General features: G+C 33.0%; 1 protein-coding gene, 1 long non-coding RNA gene and 1 pseudogene across 3 annotated transcripts; 1 reads left to right on the top strand and 2 right to left on the bottom strand.

The window, feature by feature from the left end:
* Positions 1–643: 643 nt before the first annotated feature.
* On the bottom strand, positions 644–1,589 carry LOC107910189 (uncharacterized). The gene is made up of 2 exons (XR_001687526.2): positions 1,160–1,589; positions 644–1,080 (listed from the first exon to the last, which is right to left on the bottom strand). It is a non-coding gene; the product is annotated as an uncharacterized lncRNA (long non-coding RNA).
* A 4,685-nt stretch (positions 1,590–6,274) lies between these two features.
* On the bottom strand, positions 6,275–7,882 carry LOC121220346 (glutathione S-transferase F6-like; annotated as a pseudogene).
* Positions 7,883–8,584: 702 nt separating this feature from the next.
* Positions 8,585–11,952, top strand: LOC107910195 (N-terminal acetyltransferase A complex auxiliary subunit NAA15). Of its 2 annotated transcripts, XM_016837975.2 has the most exons (8): positions 8,585–8,711; positions 8,812–8,913; positions 9,028–9,071; positions 9,297–9,396; positions 10,830–10,907; positions 11,004–11,057; positions 11,192–11,262; positions 11,697–11,952. In XM_016837975.2, exons 4-8 carry the CDS (start codon positions 9,394–9,396, stop codon positions 11,764–11,766), a joined length of 276 nt encoding a protein of 91 aa, XP_016693464.1. In that variant the 5' UTR covers positions 8,585–8,711; positions 8,812–8,913; positions 9,028–9,071; positions 9,297–9,393; the 3' UTR covers positions 11,767–11,952. The 2 variants fall into 2 exon arrangements, 1 of the variants encoding a protein (XP_016693464.1); XR_001687536.2 differs by lacking the exon at positions 9,297–9,396.
* The last annotated feature ends 9,930 nt before the right edge of the window (positions 11,953–21,882 follow it).

Here is a 21,882-nt window from a genome sequence, read left to right as displayed (position 1 = left end):
ACTTATATACTAAATAAAGATAGGATGCTATCACATAACATGATTACATAATTCTGATAAAAAGAAAAAGTCAGCCCACAAGTTGATCACTACTCTCCCTTCCAAATATTCACTGCCTTCTGTCCCTCTTATTCATTTTATAAAACTGTATTTTTTTTCTTTTTTTTATCAGCTACTACTCATTCCCATCCCAAAATTTCAATTTCATCCTTTATAAAAAATTTTATAGGTTTTAATTAAATCTTTTAAAAATTAATCAAAATTTTCAAAACAAATTGTGAGGTTAAATAAAAGCGTTGCAACACTTGTATATATTTCCAAAGGGGTTCTAATTCTGCATAGCTTCATACATACTTTTTTCCTTTCTCCACCCTTTTAGCAATTACAAAGAAGTACAAGTCTTTCAAAAGAACAAAATACAATGTTAGAACTTACATATTAATAACTCCAGACAACATTTAAATTACCATTCATTACAACAAGAATGCCATAATAAGGCTTCAAGATACCTTTTACATTTTTTTTGTTGAAATTTGGTTTCTACTGAATTTCAAATCCCCTCTTTTAGCTTTATTTCTAAATTTTATCCTAGATTCATCAGATTAAGAAATTAGATTTAAGATCCATAGACTCTAGAATGGTATACAGTAAAACCAATATTTCCAAGTTCATTGGAATTGATTCTGTTCAAACACATAACATGCTTAAAACTAACTGTAGGCAAATCAATATCCAATACCTTCATGCCTACATACATACATGCATACATAAAAGTAATGAACGGCTAAAATTCCATATCCATTAATAACCTATTTCCCTGCAATCACTGACCATCTGCCTGGCCAATAGATCTTCAAAAACATTGACAATAGATAGATATACTGATAAAACTATGAATAAGCTTATAATATAAATTATATGTATAAAAGATCACGAAATAATACATGAAAAAAAAGTGAAGTCTCTAACTTGAGAAGCTTTGACCAGAACCTAAGTTGTTTGTCTCGCCTAGGTTGTTGTTTTTTTTTCTCTTTTCTGGGTTGCTGTTTCTGGTGAAGTGTTTATACAGAAGAGATGTTTCTGCGTTGCTGTGGGTTAGGATTTGAAAGATGATAAAACAAATTAACAAACAAACTAAACCTTAAACATAAAAACTTACACGACGATGTAGCAGAGGACTGTCGACGGCGATGCAGCAGAGGATTGTAGACGGTGATGCAGCAGACGTTTGGGGAAAATCTAAGGGATTTGGGGAAAATTTTTAGGGGAAAAAATAAGGGATTTCGGGAAAATAATTTGGGGATAAAACTAAGGGTAGCAAAAACGACGCCATTTAGTTAAAAAAGAAAAGGATATTTTGCAGCATTTTTCTCATGAGCGCCGCTATTGCTTTACCTTTAGCGGCGTTTTTCTCATAAACACCACTATTACTTTATGAAATTTTTCGGTTAGCGCCACTAATGTATAACATTTCTGGCATTTTCAGTCCAAATGCCACTAAAAGCTTAATTTCCTGTAGTGTTACTAACCATGTTTTCCAATCTTGTTGTCCATTGGTGGTTGAGTATGTTACTCCTATTCCTTGTAGAACTTGCTAAGAAAAGGTGTAGTCGCGGAAGATATGCTCTATAGTATCCTCATTATATCGACAATCCGGACATTGGTTCTGTACTCCAATCCTTCTGTTTTGTAGATTAAATAACGTAGGAATGTAATTATTTGCAATTCTTCATGTTGTAATTTTTATCTTGCTTGCAATGTTTAAGTTCCATACTATTGTAAAGAAAGTTTTTTGTAACTTGTTTGGGCCATCTATGCCACTTACTCCTGCTATCCCAAGCCACTTGTACCCACTCTTGACTATGTAGATCCCAGTATTGTCACCCCTCCATACTAGGTAGTCCACTTTATCGCAAGTAGATAGAGGAATGGTCAAATTTCTTTGTGCATCCTTGTCAGTAAATGATCTTTCAATTACCTCTACTTTCACGGTAGCCAAATTGTCTTATATTAGATCTGCAACATTTGAATAATTCATGTTAATCCTCTATGCTCTTACTCTTCCTTAAACAGGGCTCGTTAACCAGTTATCATTCCAGATGTTAATACTCTTTCCATTCCCTACTCTCCATCCACAACCCTACTCTAGAAGGTTCCTTGAGGCCCAAATGCTAAACCAGGTATAAGAAGGGTAAGTGCCCAAATTTACATTCATAAAGTCTGTGTTTGGATAGTATTTCGCTTTCATAACATGTGCTAGCAGACAATCAGGCAGCCTCAAAATTAATCTTTAGCCTTGTTTCACAAGTTAGGTAATGTTGAACTTGGCTAAATCTTTAAATCCTAATCCCCTAATCCCCTTTGATCAACAAGCCACCCTCTATTGGTACCAATGTATACCTTTGCTTGTATGTGCATTTCGCCACCAAAATCTTGCAATCATACTTTCTAATTCATGGCATACAGATACTAGCAGTAGAAAACATTGCATTGCATAGATAGGAATAACTTGTAATATTGATTTAATAAATACCTCATTCCCTCCGATTGATAATTGTTGCGTGCCTTAGCTCCCAATCCTTTTTATGAATCTCTCTATGAGATTAGTGAATGCATCCTTCTCTTTTCTTCCCACCATTGTTGGCAAGCCAAGGTATTTCTCTAGGTTGTTCGAGATGCATGCTCTGAGTATTTCTCCTACTTGTTCCTTCTGTTCGTTGGAAACATTTGCACTAAAATATAATAGTGATTATGGCACAATAGATTTCATTGCATTTACTCCTTCCATCGTAGCCTCTCCAAACAGAATACTGTCGTCTGTGAAGAATAAATGCGTTAGTGATAGTCTACTTCGTCCTAACCTTGCCCTTTTTATTATCCTCTCAAGTCTAGCATCTCTAAGAAAACTTGAAAACCCTTCTGCACAAATTAATAATAAATACGAACTTAACGGGTCTCCCTGCTGCAGACCTCAAGTAGGTCCAAAAACTTTTCCTTGATCTCCATTAAAAATCACAGAACACGGCACCGTAGATACACAATTTATCACTAGAGAAATCTATTTATTGCATAAACCCATCCTAGCCATCATTTTTCCAAGAATCCCCACTCTTCTCTATCATAAGTTTTACTCATATCCAATTTCAGCGCGAAAGAGCCCTTAGATCCGAACTTTTTCCTTTTGAATGAGTGCAATACCTCATATGCTATAAGAATATTGTCTGTGATTTGTCTTCCTGGTACAAACACCCATTGAGTCTCATCAATACTTTCATCGAAAACTTTCCTGAATCTATTGACCACCACCTTAGAAATTATTTTATAAAGCACATAAAATAGATTTATTGGATAGAATTGGGCCATGCTTCTTGGGGAATTAACTTTCGGAATGAGAACAATGTTTGTATGATTGATTTTTTCCAACCCCTGCTTACTACTTAGAATATTAACACAATGTTTGGATACCTCTTCCCCTATTATATGTCAGTACCTTTGGAAGAATAACACCGGGAAGCCATCCTTTCCAGATGCTTTCATCGGTGCCATACTTTTAACAACTTCCACGATCTCCACCTCTTTAAACTCAATTGTCAGCTCCTCGTTTTCTCTTTCAACTGCTTACTATTTAGAATATTAATACATGATTATTATCTTCTACAGTTGTAGATGTGAATAGCTCTTTAAAATATTCTGTTACAATTTTTGCTACAACCTTCTCTTTTCCAATCCAATCACCAGCCTTATTTTGTAGCCCCCTAATTGTGTTCTTTTTCTTTCGAGAGGATGCAAAACTATGAAAATAAAATGTGTTCCAATCTCCAAATATCAACCAATTTACTCTTGCACGTTGCTCCCAAAATATCTCTTCATTGTCCGCTTCTAAGTTTAACAAAAGTTTATCTCTGCTAGTTTGGCCAAATTATCGTCATCTAGAATACTTGCATTTAACTCATATAATCTTGCGTTCAATAAGGTCATTTGACATTTTTTGTCCAAATAATTTGCCTTTGCCGAATTATTCAATTTTTAACCCATCTCTACCAACTTGGTAGGAACATCTATCTTATTTGCTTCCCACCACTTTCTTACCTCACTGTTAAAACCTTCTTCTACTATCTAATTTGCATAAAAAAGGAACTTAGCTTGTTCTCTTCCTTGTTGCTTCATTTTTTCCATCAATTGTTTCTACCAAGATTGGGCAATGATCGAACATAGCGTAATTGAGATGCTATACACTAAAACCTGGAAATATAGCCCACCATTCAAGATTTGCCACCCCTCTATCCAATCTCTCATTTATGTTATTTTTTGCGAGCCTACCACTTTCCCAAGTAAACCACTACCTCGAGAATCTTAAATCATTGAGGTCGCATTCATCCAAGACTTGACAAAAATCCATCATTTGATTCTTATCTTGACTACATTCCTTTTTCTTTTCAAATGAATATAAAATTTCATTAAAATCCCCTACCACATGCCAAGGCAGGTTGTTTTTTTTGTTTAGTTGTCATAGAAAATTCCATGAATCCCTTCTACGACATTCCTCTAGTGACCCATAAAACCTAGTGAGTCTCCAATTTATCATACCCTCTTCTTTGCCAATCTTGACATTGATGTGCTAAGATGAACAACTTCTTAATTGAACCTTGCAATCTCTTTTCCAACCCAAGGATAATCCACCTCTTGAGCTCATGGCATCTACATTTATACCATTCAACAAACCACACTTCCTCCGAGTTCGTTTCATCCTTCTTGCACTAACCTTTGTTTTTATAAAAAAACATAACTAGGCCTGAACATGTCTCACTTTATACCTAAGACGTTTAACAGCCCATGGATGCCTCAGTCCACAGATATTCTAGCTTAATATTTTTATTGTGTCCGGTCAGTATGCTTAACAGCAACTGCCAATATCTCATAAGAAACTTTCGAATCCTTTGGATCCTTTTTATGGGAAACACTTGAATTTGCCATTTACATTCTTTCTTTTTTCTTGCTGTCTACCATTCCAACAGGACATTCCTCCATGTCAGATCCTAGCTCTATATGCCCTACATCTTCCCCTCCATAATTCGTCCCTTCCTGCCATGCTACCTTCATCCCTTTTCATCATCTATTCATACTGGGATTTTGTATAACATCAGCCCGCTTTTCCCTAATACCTCCTTCCATCTCCACCACCACTGATTTGGTTCTCGTTTTGTCTTCTTTCAACCATTTACAATCCTACACATGTGTCGTCCTTGGTGGTGCTATTAATGATAAGTCTCATCCAAAGGCTACTTCGTGCAGTTCCAATTTTAACCTAATTGGACAGAAACCTTCCCAATGCCCTATTTTTGTACAAAGGAAGTAGAAAAGCTTAATTTTTTTCATAGTGGAAGAGAGCATACGTTGAATTGTCTTGTCTGACTGCTATTCTCTTTTTCCTCTTTAGGGGCTTCCGAACATCCAACTTCATTCTCACTCTCATATACTTTTTAATTCCCCTAGTTACCGATGTTGCATCATATTCTACAAATTTTCCAATAAAATCACCCAACTAACATGCCATTCACTCAAACATAAATCCCCCTAGGAAATTGTGAATCTACAACCAAAATTCCATAAAGTAAAGTGGAACTTGCAATGGTTCTTCCCCTCTTTCTAACCAATGAAATAAAATCAGATGCCTATTAAAAAACCAAGTTGTACCCCTAAGAGCCCTTTTTATGTCGATTTCATGGTAGAACTTAATAAACTTCACTTCTCCCCAATGTTTGTAATGTATATTCCACCCACCCGATGCCACAATTCTGCTAAGGTTCTTCTCATGAATGGAAAGTGAACCACACTATCTGTCAAAACCTTCCCTACCAAACATAATTTATACTCCTCTTCACACTCTTCTTTGTCCTTTTTCCCTTCTAGAATCTCCTCTTCGTCATATGATATGTTAAGATTTCCCAAATCTTCTTCCATTGTCTATGAAAATTCCACCCCAAATCGAGATTTGTGAAACTCAAGCCACCCAAAACCCTAGAAAAAGTTGAAACTGTGCTATCAGTAAATAGAGAAAATGTGCTATCAGTAGACTCTTGAACCATAATACAAATTTGAATCTTTTACCCACTTTTTTTATTTTCAATATTTTGTAAGTAAGCTTTTTTCCCTCGATTTTTGAGGTTCTAACAATTTTTTTATTCTCTTTATTTTATTTTATTTTTCTTTTTATTCTTCATTTTTTTCCCTCCCTTCTAGCAATTGCTTCTTTTTTTCTTGCTCATAAATTTCCAGCTTTTAAGTTTGGTTGGTATTACATTTTTCGATCAGAACAAGCGGAATAGACCAAATATGACGGTATAGGTAGGTTAGGCTGGAACTTGAACCAAAATGAAACATATACTATGTGGTTTCCATTTATGTTTGGAATGAAATGTAAAAGATTAGTATGTCTAGAACCAAAACGGAACATATACTTCTAATTTCAACAAACGAGACATAAACATTGAAACCTAATTGCAAATGTTTACACCCCTACCTTTATTCGTTCAATACTAATTATTGTACCTCAAGTGTTTACTGTTTCAGCATACCCAGGACCTTGCTCTAAGCTAGCCTTGAAGTGATATCAGCCACGCAAGTGCTCACATGTGGCCTCGAATCAAACAGCTTCTTGGTCGAGCTCCCCCAACAAGTACTGAACATTAGGGAGGTGATGCAAATCGACCAAGGTGAAGTGGTCACAAGCCAAGTACTTGGACTCAGCCAAATGAGCCTCGTACACATCTAAAACTTCAGCAAGCTTAGCTTCATTTTCTTCCATAAATGGTCATCCCAAAATGGGGCTTGTAACGTAGCTCAAAGACTAGCTTAGTCAATGGAGGGTTAAACTGGTGAGCTTCAACTCTCTTCCACAATTCAAGGACTGCCATAGTCTTGTTAAAGCCCGGCAACAAGGGTTTTTGCTATTATAAAAAGGAAAAACTTTACCAAAGAGCTTCAAGTCCTCTTATTCAAAAGCTGGAACCTGACCAAATGGCTGGAAAAAACACAGAAGCTAAATCATTTGTCTTGTAATAAATGTTTTTTTTAAATAGATACTTACATTGGGGGAAAGGAAGTATTGGGATTTATGCTCAGCAACTCCCAGGTTTACAAGAACAAACTAAAACTCGACATCTTTCTTGTAAAGGCAACCAAGAACCCTCTAAGTAGCTGTTGACCTATGGATCCCATGCACTTTCATTACTGCCACTAGTTTCTCCACGACTGTATCTTTGCATAACAACTTCAAAAGATGAGGAATATTTTTTGGGTTTTCTTATGCATAAATGTATTTTAATATATATATATATATAAGGTGGATTTGGATTCAATAATCGAATTTTAAAAATAATTTATACCTATTTTAAATGTTATTGGCATTATAGATCAATTGTATATTAATCTAATTTTGAAATTACGAAAATTCTTTCTCATATATAAATTAAGTTGTATTTTTATTGAAAATTTTTTAATCTCTTTCTTATATAATAAATCCATAAAAACTTGATTATAATTGTCATAACGTTGCCTACATAAGAGTAGGCGGGCTTAGTAAGCAAAGCTAGACACAAAGGGACTAAATTACGTAGAGTCGCTATTAATTAATTAGGGCTAGGTTGGTTAGCCACACTATAGCAAAACAGGTTTTTAGCAACACTTTTAGCGGCGTTTGGATAAAAACGCCACTGTAGATCTCACATTAGCGGCGCTTTTTGAAAAACGCCACTATAGATCGAGCATTAGCGGCATTTTTCAAAAAGCCCCGCTATAGATCGAGCATTAGCGGCGCTTTTTGAAAAATGCCGCAAAAAAATTAAGTACAACGCCATCGTTTTATGTTGAGCTTCGGTGGCATTAGCAGTGCTTTTTGAAAAATGCCGCTAATACTCGACCTTTAGCGGCGCTTCTTGAAAAACGCCGCAAAAAAATTAAGCACAACGCCATCGTTTTATGTTAAGCTTTGGTGGCATTAGCGACGCTTTCTAAAAAATGCCGCTATAGATCAAGCATTAGTGGCGCTTTTTGGAAAACGTCGCTATAGATCAAGCATTAGCAGCGTTTTTTGAAAAGCGCCGCAAAAAAATTAAGCACATCGCCATCGTTTTATGTTGAGCTTTGGTGGTATTAGCGGTGCTTTTTGAAAAACGCCGCTATAGATCGAGCATTAGCGGTGCTTATTTTAAAAACGCCGCAAAAAATATTTTATCTGTTTTAACTAGTTTATTTATATTAATTAAAATATAATTTATTTTTAATTGAATATTTATATTCTTTGGAAAAAAAATAATGACACGTAGAAAAAATTTAAAAGTAAAAACATAGAAAAATATTTGTTAAAAATGAAAAAAATTAAAATACTATTATTTAAAATAATTTTAAAATTTGTTGGGTACATTACTGATTGTTTTTTTAATTTATATATTAAATAATTTCATATATAATTGAAAAAGATAAGATAGTATTAATTTTAAAATATTTAATTAATTATCATTATAGTTTAGGGTTAATATGATTTACGGTATATAGTTAATTTAAGATTTAAAACGAGTTTAGAAATTACTATTTTAAGGTTTGGGGATTATATATGAATTTAGGAATTATGAATTAGAAATTATGATTTAAGGGTCGGGATTTAAGGCGATCTTTCGATTCCAAAAATTTTCTTTTTTCTCCTCGTATCTCCGGTTCAGTGTTCTTTTTTCTTTTTTCATTTTTTATTTTTCATTTCATTTCATTTCAGATTTTTTTTAAAAAAAATTATTTTTGAATACTGTTTTGGTTCAGGAAAGCGCCGAGCTTTGTGGTAGTCAGATCTGATGAACCATGAACTTGGATTTGAACCCTGAAGGTCGAAGGGCTCAACAATTTATTGCCAATGCAGTTGCGGTAATTTTTCCTTTTTATTTCGCTCTCTCTGTCTCTTCGTTTTCTATGTTTTGAAAATTCTTGGTGTCATTTCCTATGATGTTACTAATTTAATTGTTTTTTGATTTTTTTTAGACCAAAGAAGATAGCTCTGCAGCGTCGTCATCTTCGAAACCAGGGTAATTATTTTCGATTTTAGAGTTCAGAATTAACTTTTGAATTAGTGTTACATTGTTGTTAATTGCTTTAATTTTGTTAAATATGAAAGATGTTGATATTATTACTGTTGTATTAGCATGGTATTGCTCAATTTTTCTTAGTTTTCTGCCTAATGACATAACCCAAAGCTTGCATTGTTATTTTGATTCTTTTGTTTTATTTTATAACTTAGTCTTTTTTTTCAGTTCATGCCTGGGTTTTGACGAACATCTTTTTTCCTCTTTTCATTGCAATCCTGCAACTTTAGTTGAGATGCATGCTTAACCAAGTCTTGCTCATATTATGGTAATGTTCATGCATTTTATACCATTCAGGCATTAACCTCTTTCTAACATCAGTACAGTTTTATGTTAAAAAAAAATCAGTACAGTCTTTCACAAGTGAATTTGTTTTTCCATATCACTGTTGTTGCTGGCTTATAGTAGGACTTTCTAAAATGACTGATTCATTGCAGTCTGTCTACTGTCATCAGCTGATTGTCAGAGGCATATGCGTCAAAGGTTGAATGGGTGTCACTTGATTCTTGGGTGTATGCTTGCATGTATATATGTTTGTTTCGTGTGTTGCAATGGAGCTATGTTCATCATTAATTTTATCTGTTTATTTAGATCCTTGTTTATGATTTATACATATTGATTTATACATAGTGTATACATATTGATCAAATCAGAATTACATAGTGTAAAAACTGCACAACTCTATCTTCTGGGTTACTTCTCATTTGTTACTATGAAGATGTAAAAACTCTATCTTCTGGGTTAAATCTGGATTGCTTTTATTCTTATAGGTGTTAATGTGCAAATAACATGGGACAAAGCAAAACCATCTTTTGTAGCTTTAGTTTTTGTCTAATTCTTCTCTTCTTTTGCTTGATATACGCAGCTAAAATTTGTAGTCATGTTCCTATTTTCATTGATATGGATGGTTATGATATACGTGTATTGCAAAATCTTTCCAGTGGCGAATATGCTAATATCAGATGCTATATTGTGTCCTAGCTGTTAATCATATTCATTCAATTAAATTTTTACATCTTTTTATTTTACAGTTCCAAATTGTACCTTTGGATTTTCTGTTCCTGATATAGTGCTCTAGGTTGCTTCTCTCTCTCGTGCTTTCTCTTTGCATATATATAGAATGACACTAAGAATTTGAACAAAAACCTTGCTTTTCTGAGGAGCTTTTCACCTCTTTCTTAGAGAGGAGCAGCAGCTATATTTACTTGTATGTATTTTTTAACCTTGAAGGCTTGAATAAGAACTGATATGATGAGAAGAATCTAATTCATAAATGACCTGTAATATTCTTAAATTATTTTGATGTGACAAACAGTAAGAACTTTAGGTGGTTAAAGTTCTACTTTCATATGCTCCAACTTTTACTAACGACTATCTTTGCCTCATTCTTTCTGTTAAGCTGCAATATATTATCCTAAATCAACCTTTTGGGTGGGTACTTGACCATGAGTTGAAAAGAGACCAGGTTACTGCATAGTTGAAATAAAGTTTCTAGCTGTAGGGATTTTAGAATTTTGATTCTTGTAGTAAGGACAATTAAATTGTTTTCATCCCATACTCCTTTTTGTTATATACTCACTCATGAGAATTGTACTTATTGCTGTTACTGTGTGCATCATTGTCAATGAATGCCTATTTTCTTTATGATGTATGATGAATTTTCCAAGACTTATATTGGAATTTTGTTTTCTCAAAATATAGAGGATACCGATTGATTTTCTGCAAGGAGACAAGTTCTGTGAAGCTGCAGTTAGTTATATTAAGCCTCTTCTAACGAAGGTATATATGCAAATGATGTATAAATTTTTATGGTGCTAGTTTTACTGGTTATATTTTCTGGGGTAAAACAATGATATATTTTCTCTGTGCTCCCAGGGGGTTCCATCTTTATTCTCAGATCTTTCTCCTTTGTATGATCACCCTGGCAAGGTATGTTTGCATGCATGCATTTATTCTGAACATAGAATCAAGTGTCTAAGCATGAATTCTCCTTAACTGCTTGCAACTGGTTCAGAGCTTGATTTAATTAGGACTGATTTCCTGCCCTGTTTGCACTTATACAGGCAGACATGTTGGAGCAACTTATTCTTGAGTTGGAGCATTCGATTAGGATTAATGGGAGATATCCTGATAGGTACTATATGCTTTCAACCCTTGATATGGTATATCAAGTCCTAAATCAAATAAACATTTAGATTTGTCTACCCCTAGAGGTAATGTATACTTCCAGCCCTTGCGTGATATTGTACCTAACTCTCACATTTGGAAACTAGAGGAGGTTAACCTTTTATTTCTTTGTAGAAGGATAATACTTGCTATATAATGGTTAAGACTGAAAGTAACATCATTCGTATGTTTTTAGAAAATATTTTAATTTTTTATGAAAGTAAGATATTAAAAGTATGCCGATGATGGAATTAGCTCTTATAAATCACTTCTGGACTGTTGTGTGATCACATGTCTTGATGATTGATGTTAATATATATATATGGTTTTGCTCTATGAAAATCCTTTTGTTTTCACATGTTGCCATGCCAAACTAGCAGCACTCTTATCTTAATTTTGCAGTCACTACTCAGAGGTAGGTTCTTGCTTGAAAGACCTGTTGAAGAGGAGAGACCACCTTCAGTGGCAGTGAGTGAATTAAATCAATTAAGTCACTACTCAGAAGTAAAATATCAATTAGCCTGTTACTTTATCAGAATGTGTTATATTTCCTCAACAATGTCTAATTTGAGTTTATAGAAGCAATAAACCCATGTAGTAAACAGTGGATGTAGTAAACCTATTTTAGTCTAATTTCAAAGGGTTTTTGAATTTCCAATTTAGTCTATAAATTTTCAAGTTTATTACTGTACATATTGAACTTGTGCATTTTTTTTTGCAATCAATTAGTTGCACTATTTGAACTTGTAATTTTGCTATTTCAATATTAACATGATTGTTCAATATTTTGACTAAAAAATATTAATTTATTATATGAGTAAATACTATCTTTTTGACTAAAAGTATATATTTAATACTAATTAATTTTTGATATTAATAATGTTTAATTTTAATATTTAATATTTTTAAATGTTTCTAAAAGTTAACGTTTGTGATAAAAAGCGTTGCTAAAGGTCATGTTATTTAACGGCGATTGTTAGTAAAGTGTCATTAAAGGTCATGTTCTTTAGCGACGTTTGTTATAAATGCGTCGCTAAAGAACACGGCATTTAGCGGCATTTTTATTTAAACGCCGCTAAAGGTCATAATCTTTAGTGGCATTTGTGGTAAAAGCGCCGGTAAATGTCATGATCTATAGCGGCATTTGTGGGAGAATTTGCGGCGCTAAAACCTAAAAAAATGCTACTAAAATCCTGTATTGGTGTAGTGCCACCTATCATCTAAAAATCTAGAATTAATACTACGGAAAAATTCTAAAAATTTAGACTCGATCTCATCACCAAATTTCGAGTTCGGGAGTATGGTTACGTGTGGGGAAGGTTATAGCACCCCCACAATGCCTATTCGAGGATAGTCCTACGGGGTCTTAAGAGCTAGATTTTTTATTTAAGAATAGTAATGTCTTAATCTAAGCTAAAATCTTATGGAAATCTTAAATAAAATCTCTAAAGGAAACGCCTTCAGTTTACTTGTAGCTCGATTAAGATGTGTTCACCAAACTTATCTAATTTGAAACTTAAATTATAGATTTTTACTTTTAACGGGAACCCTAAAGGATACCTAAATAATTTTAGTAAAATACCTTCAATTCCTAAAATTAATTCTATTTTAGAATTCTAAAAAAAAAACTAGAAATTACCAATGAATTAAGAGAAATATTAAAATATATCTACAACTTATTCAATCTTTTATTATTATTATTATTATTTTTAACAAAGATTTAATTAATAATGTTGAACCTATCAAGATCTTACGAAAGCATCCTATGTTGGGTTTATAATTTATCTTACTTGAAAATTCTTGATCTAATAAGTTCGTCAAAATCGTAAAATAATAAATCTTAAATAACATTTATTAGCTTTCTTAAAAAGCTTCTAAAATAAAATACTTAGAAAGACCTACTCATGATTTACAATTCACTTACAAAAATCTTTAGTTTTAATCTTGAATAAAGTCCTAAAAATATTTACATATTAACTTAAGATTCTAATCCTATACGATATTTAAAACTAATTCAAAACCCTAAAAAAAGATCTTACATATTATTTATAATTTTTCTAAGGTAAGTGGTAGGTAAGATCTTAAGGACTAACCTAAGTCCAAATGTAAAAACCTTATGGTTTCATTAAAATATAACACATACTTAATTAACTTCATGTCAACAATTATAGGATGGAAAAATGACCTAAAGTTCCATCTTTTAAAACGAATAGTAATAAAATAGGAAAATTAATTAAATTGGCTAAAGTTAATGAAAAGTTAAAATTCTTTCAAAATAACAATAATAAAAAGAAAAATTAAATAAATGAAATAAATAAGACCTTAACATCATGATGATAATAATAATAATAATAATAACAACAACAATAATATACCTTCTTCATAATACAATAAAAGAATCAAAGTAACTTAAATAAATGATATTAAAATGTATGTAAGGGGAATGTGTAAAAAAAATATAAACATAAATTAAAATAAATAAAAACGAAATAAGAATAAATAAAAATTATACAAGTGTGAATAAATATAAAACATTAAAATAAAGTGCATAATTAACATTAAATATATAATGTATAAATGCAAGTGAAATGGGAGATAGAAGTGTAAATTATTTATTAAAGATGGAAACAAAATGAAATAACTTGATTTTAGGACTAAAAGATAAAAAATGTGGAAGACAGAGGACTGATGTAGCAATTAATTTGCTTTTAATTTTTAAATTTCGGATTAAATCAAATGTTTAAATAAATAAAAGGGTTACGGGTGTAAATAGGTCAGAGAGCGAGGGCGGTGCTATAAAAAATGGGGTATTTTTTGTAAATTTAAAAAGTAAGGGGGTGAGAATAAATTATTCATTTTTGGCACCTATAAATGAAAAAAAATAAACGAGTCATTCTTTCATTTTAACCTCATTGTTTTTTTTTTAAATTTTTCTCTTTCTCTTCTAACTTCTATGTTGGTCATGTCTCCACCACCGGAGAGCCCAACGACTCTCTGGCCTCCGGTGCTAGAGCCGTAGCATACGGTGGCAATTTTTTTTTTATAAAATCAAAGTTTTCCTTAGAAAAAAATCATTAATTTTCTTAAAAATCAAAAACTTATTTCGAAATAGTTAAAAAAATCAAAATTTTATTTTAAAAGTTTAAACTTTTCTTTAAAATGGCTTAAAGAAACAATTTTTTATTTTTTTAAAATCTAAACTTTCTCCCTTAAAAAAAACACTATTTTTCTTAAAGATTAAAACTTTTATTTTGAAATAGTTGAAAAAAAATCAAAACTTTGTTTTAAAATTTTAAAGTTTCCTTTAAAATGACTAAAACAAAAATGAATTTTTATTTTTCAAAATCTAAACTTTCTCCTTAAAAAAACACTATTTTTCTTAATGATTAAAGTTTTTTACTTTGAAATAGTTGAAAAAAAATCGAAACTTTATTTTAAAAATTTAAACTTTCCTTTAAAATGATTTAAAAAAACAGATTTTTTATTTTTCAAAATCTAAACTTTCTTCCTTTTTAAGAAAAACACTATTTTTCTTAAAGATTAAAGATTTTATTTTGAAATAGTTGAAAAAAAAATTAAAACTTTGTTTAAAAATTTTAAACTTTCCTTTAAAATGACAAAAAAACAGATTTTTATTTTTCAAAATCTAAACTTTCTCCTTTTTTTAAAAAAAATACTAATTTTCTTAAAGATTAAAGCTTTTACTCTGAAATAGTTGAAAAAAAAATAAAAAATTTGTTTTAACATTTTAAACTTTCCTTTGAAATAAGTAAAAAAAAAAGATTTTTATTTGTTAAAATCTAAACTTTCCCTTTTAAAAAAAAGTCAAAACTTTTTCCAAAATCAAGTCCTTTTTTTTTTAAAAAAAAGAAACCTTTATTTTAGAAAGGGGAGGGAAAAAAGGGGATTTTGGGGGGCTCTTAGGGGCGGAGGACCGACGATCTGATGACGTCCCCTTCATTGGAACCCAAAATCCGATCCCTCATGACATGTCTCTGGCAAAAAAAAAAGATAAAGAAAAGAAAAAAAATAGAATGCTTGTAGTTGTTGTGTTTTTTTTTTACCTTTTTTTTAAGAAGAAAAATAATGAAAAGCCTCCTTTTTTTCATTTCACTTCATGTTTATATATTGTTTTTTAATCTTGTTTATTTGTAAAAAATGATAATAATGATATTTAATAATAGTAGTAGTAGTGATGATGATGATAATAATAATTTGGGCCTTTGACAAGCCCAAAAAAGAAAGAAGAGAGAAAATAAAGAAAAGAGAAATAAAGGTCTCAAATACACCAAAAACGTGAGGGCTTCAAACCGCCCAAGAGAGAAAAAAAATTAAATGGGCCCCCAACTGGGCTCTGGCAAAAACGGGTGTCTACAGCTGCCCCTCTTTGTTCATGGCTTGCGTAGCAAGGAACGTACAAAGACGTAGATACCTAACCACTATCAAATCCCACTTAACATCGCAATAAAAGGAATAACAAATTTTTACAATTACCAAAATCGAAACAGATCAAAACAGATTACGTTGTCCAAAACTAAAAGAGTATATACCAAACTTGGGCCTCTAAATGCAATAAAAAGTAAACTAGAAAAGTAAACGGACCTCCACACCTGGGTTTCTAAATGCAATGAAAAGTTAATGAACCTCCACACCTGAGTCTTTAAATGCAATGAAAAGTGAATTGACCTCCACACCTGAGCCTCTAAATGCAATGAAAAGTAAATGGACCTCCAGTCTTAAGTCTAAATGCAATAAAAAGTAAATGGACCTCCACACCTGGGTCTCTAAATGCAATGAAAAGTAAACGGGCCTCCACACCTGGGTCTCTAAATGCAATGAAAAGTAAATGGGCCTTCATACCTAGGCCTCTAAATGCAATGAAAAGTAAATGGACCTCCATACCCGGGCCTCTAAATGCAATGAAAAGTAAATGGACCTCCACACCTGGGTTTCTAATTGTAATGAAAAGTAAACGGACCTTCACACCTGGGTCTCTAAACACCTGGGTCTCTAAATGCAATGAAAAGTAAACGGACCTCCACACTTGGGCCTCTAAATGCAATGAATGTTTTCTTTTCTTTGTTTCTTGAATTTTTCATAAAAGGTAATCATTTTGAGAATCATGTTTTTAGGTTAAAAAATCAAATCCCTATACACACACAACAAATCATGAAAATCAAATTTCATGGGATATCACCTTAACAAATTTTAAAATGATTTTATGACTTGTAAATTAAATTCTCAAATGATAATTCACTTAACAAACTTGGTACCACGGATTTCATAAATCCACCATTGAAACATAAATTTTTTGCATCGAGAGTCAACTGTTAATTCTCATGAAGCCGAATTTCCTTTTCCTAACTTTGGACTGTTCCAATTGTGAACCTTGTACCATGTTCTTTTGCAAAATTGCATCTTAAAGTAGATTTTCTTCAATATAGTTCCTTTCTCTTGCTCTCTCTTTATTTTTTGTTTCTTTTTTTCTTTTTTTTCGTTTTATTATTTTTGTCTTTGTAAATTTTTCTTTTTTTTTTCTTGATATAAGCAAAATCTTCTTTCTATAGACTCTTACATTCTCCAAGTAGATTAATTCCCTAGTTTAAACCTGCCATGAGCAATCAGAGATGAACTTGTTCCAAGGTTATAGTGTCAGCTTGAGTTTGGGTGCAAAAGAAAGGGCTAAAATAGGCTCAAATAGATGACTTTAGGGCTCGTACCGAAAGGTCAATTTCTTCAGGAAATCTTCATTATCCTCTAAGGCATCTCATATCCTTTGTTTTCTTTTTGATTTTTTAGAAATCTCCCTAGACTGCTCATTTTTGAGTTTTCACCCTAGAGTTCATTTCCTTCTTTTATGTTATTGAAGACGTCACAAATTCCCAAGGATTAACTTCTTGATTTGAACAAACATATTCGATCAAAATGGTCTTTTAAGGATTGTAACGTGGTTTGAGGGTTAAGGGTCAAATAGAGAAAGGTTTTCCAAGCTAAAATATATATTATATGAAAGAGCATAAAAACCATGAGGAGTTATTTTAAAATTTTGATTGCTCCTTCCATCTCCCAATCACTTTTCTTTGTTCTTACTCCTTCCTAATTCATTTATTTATTTTTTCTTATTCGTTTTCCCTATTTCTTCTTTTTTCTTTTTAGGAATGAGATCAAGAATTTAGAATTTTCTTTCATTTTTCATGATCTTTCTTGTCAATCCATGATGTTCGATGGATGACTTTAATTAGGGTTTAGAAAGAAGATAAATCAGGCTCAAAATGGGGTAGCAAGGGATATAATTTTCTCTAAGTGACGAGGAGAACAAAAGAATGCCATTTATCATTTCAAAATATGGTTAATCTCATCACAAAGTCATTCTTGGGAATGCGCCCATCTTTTCAATTTGAATTGCGCATAATATCATGTTTGTCTTACAATGTTGTAAAATTATCGATCCATACCCAAAACCACACAAAATTTCCTATAAAGTGGAGGGTGATCCTTCGGTAAGGGTCAATTTTGAACAAACAATATGACCCAAAGTGGTTAACAGATGAAATTTTCTTCAAGTGAAGGATATTTCAAAAATGCCATTCGTCACTTTAAACATGGCCAACTATTAAGTAATTAACCTTAAGGTGAATGCAAGATTCCAAGGTAAAACGTAACCTCAAACATGACAAACAAAGAAAAACAGAACAAAAAAAATCCAATGTTACTCAATACGAATAAGTCTTTAAGAAAATCAAGCATAGTTTTTAAGCAAAGTATTTTTCACTGCATCAGAATTTACAAAGTTTGACATCTTGTCATCGTCCATTTTAGCGAGAATCAATGCTCTACCAGAGAAAGCTTTCTTCACCACATACGGTCCCTCCCATTTTTGCGTCCATTTTCCCTGATGATCATGAACATATAACAGAATCTTCTTCAGTACCAAATCCCCTTCTTTAAACTACTTTGGTCGCACTTTCTTGTTATAGGCCTTCATCATTCTTTGCTAATACAATTGGCCATGACATAAAGTTACTAATCTCGTTTCCTCAATTAAATTCAATTGCTCATATCTCTCTTGCACCCATTCAGCCTCCTCCTGTCACACCTCCCTTAACATTTAGAGATGGGATTTGCACCTCAATAGGTAAAATGACCTTCATGCCATACACTAATGAAAATGGAGTAGCTCCAGTCGAAGTCCTCACTGATGTGCGGTATGAGTGGACAGCAAAAGGGAGTTTCTCATGACAATCCCTATACGTTTCTGTTGTCTTGGAAATGATCTTCTTGATCTTCTTGTTTGCGACCTAGATTGCCCTATTCATTTTTGGACGATATGGCGTAGGATTGTGATGCTTGATCTTAAATTGTATGCAAACCTCATCTATCAAAGCATTGTTCAAGTTATTGGCATTATCTAAGATGATTCTTTCTGGTAAATCGTACTAACAAATGACCTCTTTTTTCAAAAATTTGTAGATCACCAATCGAGTTACATTGACATATGAAGCGACTTCAACCCACTTGGTGAAATAATCAATCACTACAAAGATGAAGCGATGCACGTTTGATGCTTTCAGTGCGATGGGGCCAATGACATCCATGCCCTACATTGAGAACGACCAATGAGGCGTCAAGACATGAAGGTTGGTAGGAGGATTATTAATATTATCTGCATAAATCTGACATTTATGTCATTTTTAGCATAATTTAAACAATCTCATTGCAACATCAACCAAAAATATCCCGCCCTCATGATTTGCCTTGTCATCATATGTCCGTTACTATATGCTCCATATACTCCATCATGGATTTCCTTCATTATTTGATTCACCTCTTCTGTGTCGACACATCTCAACAGGGTTTGGTCACATCCTCTTTTGTACAAAAACTCACTGTCCAAGAAGAAACCCATAGCCAACCTCTTAATTATTCATTTATCATTTTCTGAGTTGCAATTCGGGTATTGTTGGTATTACAAATACAGCTTAATGTCAACATACCACAATTTCCCATTCGTTCTCGATTATACTCTTGTGCAGTGGGTCGGTGAGTCTTTGACCCTTAGCTGTATAGGTTGCACTTCTATTTCAGATCCTACTTTGAACATGGCGGCTAGAGTAGCTAATGCATCTACTAATTGGTTTTCTTCTCTTGGAAAATGAAAAAATTGAACATCATCAAAATTTTTTATTAGTCCATACACATATGTTTGATAGTGAATTAGTTTGGAATCCCTTGTTTCCCATTCTCCTCTTAATTGGTAAACAACTAATGCCGAGTCACTAAAAAGTTTTAAAACCCTAATTTTTTCTCAATGGCGATCTGAAGTGCCAAAATGCATGCCTTGTATTTAGCTACATTGTTCATATAGGTGAACATCAGTTTAGCTATAGTAGGAAAATACTGGCCACTTGGGGAGATTAATATTGCCCCAATCCCATGCCCCAACATATTGGATGCTCCATCAAAATACATCCTCCAAATTTCTTCTTCGTACTTAAAAATTGACATGATCTCTTCACCTAGGAAATCAAAACTTATGGGCCTGTATTCCTCTTTCACGCGATCTACCATAAATTTCGTGACTATGCTTCTTTTTATAGCCTTTTGGGACACGTAGACAATGTCATACTCAGACAATACCACTTTCCAACGAGAAACTATTCCTGACAATGATGGCTTCTCGGAAATGTACTTCAAAGGGTCTAACTTTGCGATGAGGAAGGTGGTGTGATACAACATGTATTGCCTTAGTCGACGCACGATCCATGATAAAGCGCAACACATCTTCTCTATATGGGAATACTTGACTTCATATTCTGTGAACTTCTTGCTCAGATAATAGGTTACGTGCTCTTTCTTGTTTGAACCATCTCATTGCCCCAGAACACAACCTATGGAATTATCCAGCACTACCAAATACAAAATCAAAGGTCTTCCTAGCATCGGGGGAATCAAAATTGGTGGCTTAGCCAAATACTCTTTTACTTTCTTGAACGCTTTTTGACAATCTTTAGTCCATTCACCATCACTATTCTTACGTAAGAGATTGAAGATGGGATCACATTTATCCGTCAACTGTGAGATGAAACGAGACACATAATTTAATCATTCCATAAAATCTATTACCTCCTTTTGAGTTTTAGGGGGTGTCAAATCTTGAATTTCTCCTTATTCGGATCTATTTCAATTCCCTATTCACTCGCTACGAAACCCAACAACTTCCTCGACTTTACCCCAAAAGTATATTTTGCTGGATTCAATCTCAATTTGTATTTCCTCAATCTTTCAAATAGTTTGCAGAGGTTTTCCACATGACCTTCCTCCCTAGTGGACTTTGCTATCATATCGTCAACATAAAATTCAATCTTTTTATAAATCATGTCATAAAACAGTGTCACCATTGCTCGTTGATTCGTGGCCCCGATATTTTTTAAACCAAACGGCATGATCCTGTAACAAAAAGTTCCCCAAGTCATGATGAATGTGGTTTTTTCCATGTCTTCCCTTGCCATTTTAATTTGATTATACCATGATAATCCATCCATGAAAAAGAAAGCATAATGTTTAGCAGTGTTATCCACCAGTGTGTCTATATGAGGTAACAAAAAATTATCCTTGGGGCTGGCTCAGTTTAAATCTCTATAATCGATGCACATTCTAACTTTCCCATTGTTTTTAGGCACTGGTACAATATTTGCCACCGACTCTGGGTATTTAGATACTCCTAGAAATTTCGCATCGAATTGTTTCTTGACCTCTTCTTTAATCTTCAACAACATTTCAAGTTTCATCCTTCTCAACTTCTGGTATACGAGCTTGCAATCTGATATCAAAGGTAGCTTGTGTTCTACGATATTGGTGTCCAAACTTGGCATATCTTGGTATGACCATGCAAACACATCTGAGAACTCAATAAGTAGATCCTTCAACAATTGACTTTGCTCTAACATAAGAGTGGTTCCAATTCTAATTTCCTTTCTTACCTCATCTTCACCCAGACTGATCAAATATGTTCCCTCCAAGTGGGGTTCTATAAGCTTGTTTTCTTGTTCAACTAGCCTCAAAAACTCATCTGGTACAACTTCCTCCTCTTCAGTCCCATAATCGTTATAGTGAACATAATTATGATAATTTGATTCAAAGATGTCATTTGGATCATTTATCAATTTATGAGGTATATCACTAAAATAATTATGAGTATGCATATTGTTATACGAATGAAAACGATTGAATGAATAAAAGTGATTAGGAACATTATCCAAATCTGATTTCATTAAAGAGAAAACATTTTTACATGGATTTTTTAAGGAAATTAAATTAACTGAACGATATTAAAATTTGATATAAAAACTCTTAAAAATGATTACATCTCTGAGGGCTTCAGGATAACAGGTAACGATATGAGCTGCCAATTGTCCAAGGTGGAAGGGTCGTGGCGAACCGAGTCTCTTGACATTGACACCTTATCGCCAATCATGTATAGATCCACTGCATCTCTATTAATCATTAACTTAACTGGGGTCCTTTCTTGGTGCTCAAATCCCATTGAGTAAAAGGTCTCAAATAGTGGAGGATAAATTAAAGGAGGTTT

The sequence above is a fragment of the Gossypium hirsutum genome, chromosome D08 (genome assembly GCF_007990345.1).
Source record: "Gossypium hirsutum isolate 1008001.06 chromosome D08, Gossypium_hirsutum_v2.1, whole genome shotgun sequence".
Lineage (NCBI taxonomy): Eukaryota > Viridiplantae > Streptophyta > Magnoliopsida > Malvales > Malvaceae > Gossypium > Gossypium hirsutum.
Note: the sequence above shows the minus strand (reverse complement) of the source record. Positions and strands in the feature narration are given on the sequence as shown.

What these genes read in the sequence shown, in the direction of transcription:
- LOC107910195 (XM_016837975.2), top strand. An exon ending in TGTATGATCACCCTGGCAAG is followed by an intron (nt 11,058 to 11,191) that starts GTATGTTTGCAT and finishes GCACTTATACAG; the next exon opens with GCAGACATGTTGGAGCAACT. An exon ending in AATGGGAGATATCCTGATAG is followed by an intron (nt 11,263 to 11,696) that starts GTACTATATGCT and finishes TTAATTTTGCAG; the next exon opens with TCACTACTCAGAGGTAGGTT.